Source organism: Bos taurus, chromosome 3 (genome assembly GCF_002263795.3).
Source record: "Bos taurus isolate L1 Dominette 01449 registration number 42190680 breed Hereford chromosome 3, ARS-UCD2.0, whole genome shotgun sequence".
Lineage (NCBI taxonomy): Eukaryota > Metazoa > Chordata > Mammalia > Artiodactyla > Bovidae > Bos > Bos taurus.
Genome location: NC_037330.1, coordinates 78308822 through 78322297, shown reverse-complemented (window position 1 = coordinate 78322297; position 13476 = coordinate 78308822). Strand labels below are relative to the sequence as shown.

General features: G+C 40.7%; 1 protein-coding gene across 1 annotated transcript in view; it reads right to left on the bottom strand.

Annotated features, from left to right (window-relative positions):
• Nucleotides 1-4979: 4979 nt before the first annotated feature.
• The window catches only part of SLC35D1 (solute carrier family 35 member D1), a 43188-nt gene continuing 34691 nt past the window's right edge, over nucleotides 4980-13476 (bottom strand). Inside the window, 1 exon segment of the mRNA NM_001082459.2 lies at nucleotides 4980-5303. Coding sequence (NP_001075928.1) covers nucleotides 5195-5303 — 109 coding nt within the window. The 3' untranslated portion in view covers nucleotides 4980-5194.

Here is a 13476-nt window from a genome sequence, read left to right as displayed (position 1 = left end):
CAGTAACTTGGGAGCTGTCCAGATCTCATAGTTCATGGACGTTTACGTAGGCTTCATTATGTTGACATGATTGACTCAATCAATGGCCACAGATTTAACCTCCAGCTCCTCTCCCCTAGCCTCTCTTCTCTTCACTTGGAAAGAGCAGATGTATGGAGGCTGAAAGTTCCAATATAAATCTCTCAGTTGGTTCCCCTGGCAACCAGCTCCCAGCCTTAGGGAGTTTCCAAAAGCCATCTCATTAACATAACCTTAGGAATGGTTGAAAGATGCTAACAAAAGGCACCCTTTTCACCTTTATGGCTCTGGAGCTATTTCATGAACTGGAAACAAAACTACATACTCTAATAAAAGATTTTCCTGTAGCTCTTATATAGGAAATTACATGGGTTTTAGGAGCAGTGTGCCAGGAATAAGGACAAAGACTAAATACATATTTCTTATTATAAATCATAATATCACATTGGCAAACAGTATTTTCTCTATTGTGTCTCAGTCAACTAATTGGGATGTCATCCTCTTAAACTGAGGCAGACTTACAGCTCTTGACTGTCTCTGCAGGCACTTAGAAAGAAATTTTAATACATGGGTTGAAGAAAAAGTATTTATTTGACACCTTTACAAAAATATTTAGGCACATAATTTTCATATTTATGTCACCTGATTTACATATCTCAATCCTCAGTACCTTTTAAAAACACTAAAATGGTCATTTGGTAAATAGAATCTATATTGAAAAAATACTGTGACAGACCAACATTTGTAGACAAAAGTCAGTTGATTATCAGCATGAGAAAGAAATGTTTATGAACAAAATAATCTCTAAAAACATCTTGTGAGACAAAAAAAATCTAACCAGTAGATTTCTTTTTAAAAAGTATTTTCAAAAAAGAAAGCTTAAAAAAAGCCCATCATAGAATATCTCCTCATACCATGATGAAGTGGCATCCTAACAGTAAGAACTAGAAGGTAGGCTTAGAAAACAGCGATGGTGCCAGAGGTTCACAAAGACCAACAACTGACAAAAGCCTGGACACAGAGGCAGCATGAAGCTAATGCATTTAATTCGGAGATGAGAAGAACATCCAACCTACACAGGAGCTACCCTAAGGTAACAAACTGGGGAACTTTTAACAGAATCACCATTCTGAAGTGTAATTATATTTCTCTGAGATAGATACTAATATTTTTTTAACTTACCAAAATATGAGAGTCATTTCTCTTTTCTTCTTTAAAGAATAGAATCTTGTTTAAAGGTGGAATCACCTGCATCATACAATAGCCCAACTATACACACTAGATATTTTAAAAAGTTGACCATGAGCAGAAACTCTTCTTTAACCATTCTAGAAGCAACCAAATTATAGGGTCACATTCAAAAAGAAATACATTGCCCAGGCCTCTAGCATTTAAGGAGCACAAATTAAGACTCTTAATCTTTGCCTACAGTCTAACCCTGAAATCATGACAGTAACGTTTGCTGAGTGCCTAATATGCACGAGGCATTGTGCTGAGGAGTCTGCATCCCTTGCCTTATTTATTTTGAAGATTATTATTTTTCCCTCAGGGAGAGAAAAATCAATCACAGCCTTGTTCATAGGGAGGGACCAGTAGTACACAGCTATGGGGAAGCAAGAATACATGCAGGAGAGAGCAGAGGGACCCGGGGAGTTACAGAATTTGAATGGCCTGGCTCTCATCTCAGAGCTAGAGGACTAGTATAAGTCCTCTTAAAGAAGTGCTTCAGTCAACTCTATGGGTGGGACACCCTAATCACCAGTGCTGACAACTGTGCAGACAGCTTCTACTTATCAATCGCTGATTCCTTTCATCTGCTTCTTTCTCTCAATCGGGGTCTGGCTAAAGAATTATACATTCCTTGAGAATGAGAACCACGTCCTCTTCACCTCAGCTGCCGCAGAGCTTCGCATAATGCCTGGCATAAAATAGTCAATCTCTGCTCACTGAAAGATGCCATAACAACCAAAATAAAGGTAGGCCTGCCCAAAATCCTGGGTACTACTTCAAACTAGTCAAAAGTGAAACTCTACTCTTCTCTCCATGAAGATCCCATATCAGCATTACTGCTGTGAACTTTCCATACATGGCTGATACAATAAGAACTACAAAGAACAAACGCAAAACATACTTCTCTTTCTTAACCTATGTGCAAGCTGGATCCTACAAATGACTGACTCCTACAGTCAACAGTCACGCGAAGGAGTTAAAAGTCACCTGACGTGCTGGCAACGTGTAACCTGACCAATCAGGTTACTCAAATCAATCTGGCACTGCCTTAAAAGCAGACTGGTCAAAGAGGGCATCGCTGTCATTAACTCAAAAAAAGGAGCCACTAGTCACAAATGTGTTTTCAGCATCCTCAACACAGCTCATCTGTCTCAAAGGGCAAATTCAGGATTTAATTCTATACTGCCTCTTTTTCTCCCAGGAGGTAGTTTCCAGATCAAAGAACTTTTGCTTTGTAAGATGCTGGAATACCAGGCACATCTCTTCCTGTGCCATAACCAAGCCTGCACATAACTGAAAACAAACTACAAAAATGGTTGGTTAGTCTATTCAATCTCCAACCTCCCCAGGCTTCTTGCTCTTAAGATGTTGGTGGCAGGTGAAGGGGAATCCAACAATCAACATGAACAGGGCAGAGAGCCTGAAGCTGCTCCGCTGCATCAGTCAGAAAGCTCAGTCTAGGCCACGGGCCCTAATGTCATGTGCATTTAGTGAAGTTATTACTAAGCACGATTTTCTCAAATAAGACCTAGAGAGATGACACATCTTCAAGGAAACCGACTCTCCAAGAAGCAGTTCAACACTTGGCAGGGCTGGGGGCGGGGCGGGGGGCGGGTGGAGTGGTCTTAGTCCAACATCTCTGAATGCACACAAACTATTTCTAATGTCAAAGTTCCCTCCTCCCAATAGCTCAAAGAAGAAGGAACAGAACTACCAAAATTAGCTCCCAAAATGCATTCCCCTTGTCCCCAGGCAAAAGTGGGCAGGGGCAGCAAAATTCATAGGCAGGGTGCGTGTCACCCATGGCCAGCCTGGAGTAAGACAGAAGCTCAGGCACGCAGAGAGCCCATCACTCTCCCTGACACACAAAGCCTATTCCTTGCGGACTCTAAATTCCATCAATCACTCGCCTCCTCCAAAGAGCTCAGGCTAGCTCAGCTGGCACCACTACTTCCTCAGAGGAGAAGGTGGGGTTATCAATGGCAGCACAGTTCAGTGGGAAAAAAACAGGAATTCTGACTTATTAGCAAGTCATTTTTCTCCGAGTCTTTCTTTTTTATCAATAAAACAGGGATAAGGTGATATCTTGCACAACATAATATCCTATTCTCCCACTTAAATTTTCTCAGCTCACATAATGTTAGGAAACAGTGTCTCAGGACTCCCTATATGGAGCTACTAACTTGAGAGTTGGCTATGAGGCTAATTCCAGGGACCCAGCACCACTGGCTAGGCTTTGACAAAGACAAACCAAAAATAAGGGAAAGATATGAATATGAAAAGGACCTCAATATAACTCTTTTTCAAAAATAGGACGAAATCAAAACCTTCCAGGTTCCCTGTTGAGGCACCAGAATACTAGCTGTTTAGGTCAACAAAGGCCAGTAGATTGCAAACCTGATGAAATGAAAACCATCATGTACACCAACGCAAAGGTAGCCAGCTTCCTGCACATGACTGCACAGCTGGCCTGAGCATTTATCTCCAAAGTCAATGGATGTCTCTAAGCCAAGTCACACTGCTGTGTTTGAGTTAACACCTGACCTGCCCAAAGAGGCAATTCAGGCAAGGCCCATCCACGGCTGCTCTCCCAGGATGCAGCACTGACCTTGAGAGAGGCAGGCCTGCTCATTAATGTGGGATGTGGCAGGAGTGTCCAAAGGAAAGAGGTTATGCTCATGCCATTGAAGGAAGTGGAAGGAAGGTGATGGCTCTAACACTGACGGTGCCAGCAACACAGTCCAAGCCTGGACCATACAGAAACATCTAACCAGCCTTTCCCCTCGAAATCATACACTCAGAAATGTAAGGGTAGTCATACTGATTCAAGCAGAAGTAAAAAGAGTAGCAACAAAACCCAGAAGCAGGAAGCAAGGGGAAACAGATGGAGGCCATGTTCCCAGCATGCCATTCTCACTTGGGCAAGAACAGCCGAGCTCATGGTTTAGGATGGCAGGGTTCACATGCATTTGATGTACACTGCAGCATTTGGCTTCACATCGCTGTGGAGGTGGTGCTTCTAACCCTGCATATAGATTTGCAGTTTCTGAGAGCTGAGAAAACCTCTAAGACTTGTTCACAGTCCCAACATCTTCTGAATAAATCCACGGAGCTAAGTTCTCAGTCTTACCCTTGGTCACTATAGCAGGAGCAAGATCAGGCAACTACCTCTAAGAACATCTCTCCACCCCCAGCACTCAGCACAATGCCTGGCACCTATTACACGCACGATACCTTTTAGTTGAATGAACGACTCTGACAGATGAATAAAATGAGTAAAAGGTCTACTTCCTTCACCCCTTCATTCTCCTCAGCCTACACCACATACAGGGAATAGGACATTTTCAAGGAACACACCCTACTTCATCCCATGAGCTCTCAGGAAAGCCCATGTAGAAACCAATACACTTTGAAGCCACACACATTTCTTTAGTGCCAAAGATGTCCTCTTTGGCCAAAGCAGTAATGGTAGCCTCATGAAGAAAAGGCAATCGTTAAGAAAGAAAATTCAAAGAAGACTAACTTCAGATCCTCAGGTGCATTTCCAGCAGAAGGAAGGCCAAACTGTCTCCAGACTCAGCAACGACGTGAACAGTGAGGCTTCTGATGGAACGCTTTAGATATGTGGCTCTCAGGGACACCTGGATATCAGACTATGGAATAAAATATTTTCAAAACATGGATGTTTCACTGTCGGCATAGAAGAAAAATAAATAAAAAAGCCCAGTACATTTTCCAGTCTGATATAAATTAATTCTAAGGGCATATTTAAAAGAGTCAATTATAAGTTTCTCTCATAAAATTTTAAAAGGCAGCAATCAATCCTCAGATTGTACAAGTGCAATGGTATTTTCTTCATGATCAAGACACCTCAGTATCTGTGTAAGAATTGCCAGTGTTCCCATTTGATCGAAAACTTGGGCCAATGCAGTCGATGCAACCCTTGTCATACTGCTCCTTTCCCCTTAATGTCCAGCTTGCTACTGGCTTCTGATTGTTTGCTCAGCTGCTCTTCAGAGAAGGTGATGTAGGAATATACCAGGCTCCCAGCAATGCTGCAAAACAGAAAACCACCATCAGGGAGGAAGGAAGGAATGGCACAAATATAAGGCAACCTGGAGTGAGGGTTGGAGCTACCTTTATAAAACACCACCACATAAAATGAAACATACAGCATTTTCATTTACCAAACTAGAGACACTCCCTCATCATGGTACTATCCACTGTCGTTGATGCTTTGGAAAAACGAATATTTGCATATACTTGTCAGCAGGAGTGCCAATTTTATACAGTCTTTCTTCATGACAATTTGTTGAAATAAAAACCTCAGAATTCTGCTTATCCTCTGACCTACCAATCTATTTCATGGATGAACTGTATACATCTTCATAGACTTACTGACAAAGCATTTATCACAAAATCTATAACTTCAGAAAATTAGCTAAAGGATAAGTGTCTCACGATAGAGTTTTATATAAATTCATACAATAGAATGCTAGGCATTTATTTAAATGACAGAAAATAAAGAGCTGGCCATGACTTTTAAAATGAAAAAATAGTTTGGCATTCTCCAACACTATTTTATTTAAATGAACATGAATATGTACATTAATGCATCGGAATAAAGTCTGGAAGAAACAAAATAAGAATATTAATGATAATTACATCTAGACTGAAATTATAGGTGATTTCTACTTGTATTTTTTGCATTTTCAAAAATAATCATTCGAGGCAGAAATACTTTTTAATAAAAATAAAAAACATCCCAATAAGTAAGAAAACAGGCTTCCCAGGTGGCGCAATGGAAGGAATCCACCTCGTCAATGCAGACTGTCAAGGTATCTCCTGTCAATGCAGGAAATGCAAGAGAAGCAGGTGTGATCCCGGGGTCAGGAAGATATCCTGGAAATGGCAACCCACTCCAGTAGTCTTGCCTGGAAAATTCCATGGACGGAGGAACCTGGTAGGCTGCAGTCCACGGGGCTGCAAAGAGTCAGACATGACTGAGCACCCACACACATACACAAGAAAGAAAACATGCAGATCCTGGGGAGACTCACAGAGCTGGTTTCTCTCCAACTAGCATCAAGCGAACAGTGGAGAGCCTACATCATCTGAGCCCTTGGCCTCTGAGCCGGCTGCTGCCACCCCTCACACTTGTCTACCATACCTACCACCAGGAGGGTTCGCTCTTCTGGGACAGTGATTATTTGGGGGACCTCAAGCCCACCTGGGCTACACAGCCTTGTGAAAGCTCTTTTGAGGGAACGTATTAAAAGTACCTATTAGTGTGTTTAGGAATAAATGAACCTTCCCAACTAGATTACAAATTCCCTTAAGGTAAAAATTAGTCTAGGCCTTTGCATACTAATCAGTCATCTCCTTAAGGAGACAGGAGAATAAAGACAAGCCGGTGGTAAGACAGGAGGTAAGCAGAGAGACTGACAATGTTTAAACAAAGTGGGACCATTTTACTCTCTTGTCCGATGTGCTCTCACATGGCTAAACCATGCAGCAGATTTTTATAGTCAGATCAGGGTTAGAGTCCCAGCTCTGCTTCTTACTATGGTGGCTGTGTGACCTTGGGCAAGTTATTTCACCCCTCTGAGTCTCAGTTTTCATGTGAGCTCGGGGATGATTAAATGAAACAATGTTGTAAAGGTGGCCATCACAGACTAGGCACTCAACAAATATTAACTCCCTATGTTGCCTTCACAGATATCTATGTCCCTTCTATATCAAGGTAAGTGTCGGTCTGTGCACATACTTTCTTTAGTTTTTATTGAAGTAGAGTTGATTTACAAAGTTATGTTAGTTTCTGGTGTACAGCAAAGTTATGCAATTTCATATATATATACATACATACATTCTTTTTCATATTATTTTTGTTATGATTTACTGCTGCTGCTGCTGCTAAGTCGCTTCAGTCGTGTCCGACTCTGTGCGACCCCAGAGACGGCAGCCCGCCAGGCTCCCCCGTCCCTGGGATTCTCCAGGCAAGAATACTGGAGTGGGTTGCCATTTCCTTCTCCAATGCATGAAAGTGAAAAGGGAAAGTGAAGTCGCTCAGTTGTGTCGGACTCTTAGCGACCCCATGGACTGCAGCCCACCAGGCTCCTCCGTCCATGGGATTTTCCAGGCAAGAGTACTGGAGTGGAGTGCCATTACAGGACATTAAATGTCATTCCCTCGTGTGCATATACTTTAAAAATAGAAGTACCTCAGTCACAAAAGTCTGACCAGGATGTTTGTTAACCATTCTATCTGCCTAGGCATTTTAGGAATTTGGCCAGGAGTAAATTTACAAAAAAAATTAAAAGGCTCCCAAATTTTGTTGTGATTTCTTTGGAACTCAATGGCATTGATAAGGATATTATTTGTTTTATTAACTGATGTGAGTCAGGTAGATGCTCTCTTTTAAGATTAGAATTCTGATAAGATTGCCTTCATGTACAATACAGTTTTGTTTTTTAAAGGATTCAACTAGAGAAAAGTTAAAGAAACAAAAGAATATGAACCTAAAAACTTGCTTTCTACCTATTCTTCCCATTTAATGTCAGTGTTTTTGGAAAGGGGGCATTTCTCTCACATATTTGGAAACAGGGTTTTTTGTTTTTTGTTTTTGCTTTCCTGATATCTTTGATACTCTTCCCCGACTCAGGGCTGAATCCAAACTGCTCAAGCATTTCCATCATTTTCTCCCCTACTTCCACTCCTTTTTCTTTTCTGCCTTAAAAACAAACAAACAAACAAACAAACAAAAAAAAAAACCCTTAAAAGGTAGGTAGAAGACTCCTGTCAGAACTTTTAAAAAAGTAATATATATATTTCCCACACCTGGAAGAAGTTCCTTCAAATGTCATTAGTCTCCTGCAAAATAACTTTAGACCTCATGACCAGGATCAATCAGGGAAGTTTAGTAGCTGAACTAAAGCAGACAACCCTGGCTTAAAAACTGGGCAAAAGAAAACTGGGTTATGAAAAGTGAACTATATAAATAGCCAGTGGCAGTGCCCATAACAGAATACAAATCTGCTGCTATATTCCATCTCAGTGCTCTTCTGTAAGGAAGGGCTAGCTAACCTCCCTACAACATTTTAGAAGTCCAAGTTATTCCAGTGAGAAGTCAGTTATTTATCTCTATGAAAAGCCTGGTAACTGTTACAGCAGCAGCAACCCACTGATAATACAAAACATATCCTTCTCTCTCCAAATGAGAGAACCACTAAGAAGAGCTCACATCCTCACTTCAGGAGAAGCCTGGAACTAGAAGAGTCTGCCAGGATGGAATTATGCAGGAGGAGAAGGCTGGAACCAGGAAGCAAAACCTCCTTTTAAGGAAACAGGTAAAGGAGTCCCAAATGCAGGAACAGTAGATTCAGGAGCCAGGCAGAAGTGGCTAGACCAAAGTCCTCTCTGAAGCCAGACTCTGAGCTGCATCACGGCCCACCCCAGAGACTGTATAGACTCTGGTTTGATGTCAGAAGGTACAGTAAAATGGGGTGTGTTACACAAAAGGAGGCTGGCTCAAGAGTTATGTAACCAGTACGATGACATATGCTGATGGGATATGAAAATAAAATTAATTTATTCCTCTATTCACTTTTACTGGACTGCAGTTAGGGAAACTTGGAAGGCAATCATGGACTGAATGCTTCACCAGCTGGATAATACATGGCAAGTTTCTCAGCCCGTCTATGAAATGAAATTCTCACAGCACCTATCTCAGAGAACTGTTAGATTAAGTATGGCATACTTAGGGCAATGCGGAGGATAAGACTAAGCATAAAAAAATATTGTCTGGTATTTGGTTATTATTATTACTAGTTGGATACCTGTTACAGACCAGGCACTGATAAGTACTGACACAACTATAAATAAGACAAGTGATTTCTGCCCTCAGACAGCTGAGAATCTAAAGTGGCAATGGCTACATATGGTTCACTTAGGCTACATTATAACTAATTAGTCATTTACTGAATGATAATTCATTAAAGGGTGAGAACCTGGACTCTGGAGTTCAACCCATCAGGGCTGAAATCCTTCAATGACATGAGCTGTGTGACCTTGGCAGAGCCATATGAGTGAATGTACCACACCTCTCTAGAGCACAGCGCCAGGCAAACAGAAACAGGCCCAATGCATGTCTTCAGAATGCATTAGACTGAAACTTTCTAAGCCTCAGCCTCCTCATTTATAAAATATCGATAATAAAGGAACTTCAGGGCTTCCCAAGTGACTCAATGGTAAAGAATCCACCTGCCAATGCAGGAGACACAGGTTCAATCTCTGATCTGGGAATTCCATCATAGACTACCACTCAGCAGTAAAAGGGAATTCCCCAGTGGCTCTGCAGGTAAAGAATCCGCCTACAATGCAGGAGACGCAGGAGACTCAGGTTCTATTCCCGGGTTGGGGAGATTCCCTGGAGAGGAAATGGCAACCCACTCCAGTATTCTTGCCTGGAAAACCCCACAGACAGAGGAGCCTGGCGCGCTGCAGTTCAAAGCATCACAAAGAGTCAGACATGACTGAGCCACTAAGCATGCACATACCACCCTAAGGGATCCACAGTCAGCAGGAAAGAGGTACCAACTACTGGTACATGCAAACCACAGAATCTCAAATACAACACGGAATCTCATGCAATATGTTGAGGTCAGACAAAGAGCTGCATAACATTTTGTGTCATTATACAACATTCGGGACACCATATGGATACAAAACAGATCTTTGCAGGGGAGAGAGGTTCAATGAAAAAGGACACAGGGAGATCTGGGAGGTATTAGAATTGTTTTATACCTTGAATATGGCGGTGGTAGTTATATAACTGTATTGCATTTATCGAAACTCCCAGAACTGTACAGGAAATGGGGGTGGGGTGGATTTTACTGTATTTAAATCATGGTGTTTGTTTTTTTTTTAATAGAAGGAAAAAAAAGAATCATAGATAAAAATAAACTCCAAAAGTTCTATGAATTCTAGCCTGGGCAGTTATGGAGATGCTGGGGTCATTATTTAGAAAGCCTGCATTACTTGGGCCAAAGACACAGGCCAGAGGCCAACTTCTGGTGAAAGCACAGAAGTACATTTTGTCACCACCCTTCACCACTCATTCATTCATTCCCCACTCGCTCTGCTTTTTTGAGCTTGAGTGAACACACAGTAATTGGCCACTGGAAAAAGGCACTTAGGGAAGTTGGAGATAGCCAGGCTCTTAACAGAGTCCTACTGGGGGACAGGAAAAAAAAAAAAAAAAAATCAAATTGGAGCCTGAGAACCTACCAATACAAACCTCTTGCTTCCTAGAATTGAATCCTATCAGAAAGGACTATTTAACTTTTCCTGAAACAGCAAAAAAAAAAAAAAACCCAAGCAGGATGAAGGGAAGCTAGATTCATCAGAGTACTCACAAGTACAGTTTTATTAGTGATTTCTTTCAAAGTGCAATCAGCCAAGGATGGATTCATACCATTTTCAATCAATGTGAAATCTACTAAGTAGCCAATCTAAGTTTGGTTTTTCACATTAAAAAAAACAAAAAGTAATGTTCGTAATCCATGAGTCCACTTACTAACTAGTGTAAGATGGGAAAAAACCCAAAACCATAATTTTTAAAGAGGAAAAGTGAAAGAAAAAAAAAGGCAACATATACTTTCCTTTACAGACACTGAAATGCAAGTTGTAAGGGAAAGAAATGGTATTTGAAACACAAGGTCATCTGGACTCTAATCCTAACTCTGCAAATAATTTGAATGCTGACTGGCAAATAAGTATCCTACTTACTCTCCTTAACTCTGTAATGAAACAGAGATTAAAGAGATATGGCCTGTAAAATTTATTACAATAAAATGTGAAGGCAATTCGAAATTATTAAAAATACTACATAAGGGAAAAGTACCAAGGACATCATTATCAACTAATCTTGCTAGCAAAACAGTACTGTTTAACCAGAACTATAATCACCTCTTAACACAAAAAGAAACTTTCAAGACTTTAGATTTGACATATGTTGGGCTGACACATGAAACGTTCCAACATACTCAGGCACTGAAGTTTTTTTTAAAATAGCCTGCAATGTGGAAAAAAACCCAATATTTCTTATAAGATACTATGTTATGAGATTTAACTGCAGACATCTGAAAATGCAAATAGCAGCTCTTAACTTCATTTTAACCATCAAGTTCTTACATGAAGGAGACAAAAAAAAAAAAAAAAAATCAAGGCATTTCTGAATCAGGCCTATAATGTATCATAAAGACTCTTTAATCTAGATTTTTAGAAATGAAGGAAGCTTAGGCTACATGCAAACTCAGAACTAGTTCACCATGTTGATCCTTACATTCCTCACAACTATTAATGAAAGAAACTGATTATCTACTAAGCATAAATTATCAAGCAATGAATCAGGTACTTCATTCATTGGATTATTTCATTCCAACAACTCTAAAGATACAGGTTTCTAATGGAAATATGTAAGAAAACTGAAGATCAGAAAAAAACAACGCTTTCAAAATCACACAATTGTTAAGTATCAGAACTGCAACTGTGAATGAGATCTGAGACCCAACTGCTCGTCCTCCTTCCAGAATATGCCATCCTCAGGCATATTTACATATCCAACCTCTGAACAACATATCCAACCCCCACAAATAACAAATAATTTTCCTCTAAAAAGACAAACAATAATAATGGCAAATAAATGTCATGGAAGGGAAAATAATGAATTATTATCTTATTATTAAATCTCACACTGATTCATAAGAAAGGTGGAATAGGCATTATCACTTATTTACATTTAAAGATATAAAAGCTCGAGAGTTATATAATTTATTGTAAATTAAAAACATACTACCATTAAAGACCTTTATAGTTTTCAAAGTGTTTTTTTAATCACCAATCCATAGAGAATTCATCAAACAAATATTAAGCAATGACCAGAACTCATTCTAGGAGCTTGAAAAGATAAGTGAACAATACAGGCAGAGATCTATACCCTCATGGAACTTACATTGTAGCAGGGGAGATAGAAAATGCATAGTATACATAGAAATAAACAGAAAAATAGAATAAGAGGGCTTCAGAGCATCAGAAGAGGAAGAGCAGGTTGCAATTTTACATAAGGTGGTCAGGGTAAACTTCCATGAGTAGGTAACATTTGAGCAAAAATATATAGGCATACGGGAACCAGCCATGCAAGTATCTGGCAGTACAGTGTTCCAGGTAAAGAAAATATTCTGTCCAAACACCCTAAAGAGACAGCATGCCCTGTATTCGAAAAGAATAGCAAGAAGGTCTGTGTAGATGAAATAGAGTGGGGGAGAAGAGAAGCAAGAGCTAAAATTGAAATTGAAGGGCAAGCGAGGGACAGACTTTGTAGGGCCTTGTCAGGACATTGGGACATAGAGCTGCTGCTACTGCTGCTAAGTCGCTTCAGTCGTGTCCGACTCTGTGCGACCCCACAGATGGCAGCCCACCAGGCTCCCCCATCCCTGGGATTCTCCAGGCAAGAACACTGGAGTGGGTTGCCATTGCCTTCTCCAATGCATGAAAGTGAAAAGTGAAAGTGAAGTCGCTCAGTTGTGCCCGACTCTTCTCGACCCCATGGACTGCAGCCCACCTGGCTCCTCCGTCCATGGGATTTTTCCAGGCAAGAGTACTGGACTGGGGTGCCATCGCCTTCTCCGTGGGACATGGAGAGGGGAGTACAAAGAACAGCGACATGTTCTGACCTAGCTCTGACAAGGAATACACTGTCTACTCTTGAGAACTGACTAGGGGTGAGATGTGGGGATGAGCCAAATCAGAGATGCAAGTATAGAAGACTAGCAGTAATCTAGGCAAAAGATGTTGGCGGCTGAGATAATGATGGAAGGAATGCAGATGGTGAAAAGTGATCTTTTTGGATGTATTCTGAAGGTAGAACCAATCGAATTTGCTAACACACTGGATGTTGGGTACAAGCTGAAGAATTGAGGATAACTCCAAGCCTGTTGAATTGAGAGGCCAGAAGGATAGAGTGTCACCAGTTGAGATGTTCAGGCTGTGGGTGGAACAGACTTTGGAGGAAATACAAGGAGTTCAGTTTTGGACATGTCAGCCAGAGATGTCAAGTGAGCTAATTAGATATACAAGTCTGAGTTCAGAACAGAGGTCTTTAAAATTTGAGGGTTTTAAAGCATATAAATAGTATTTAAAGCCATGAAATTCAAAATTCTCAAACTAAAA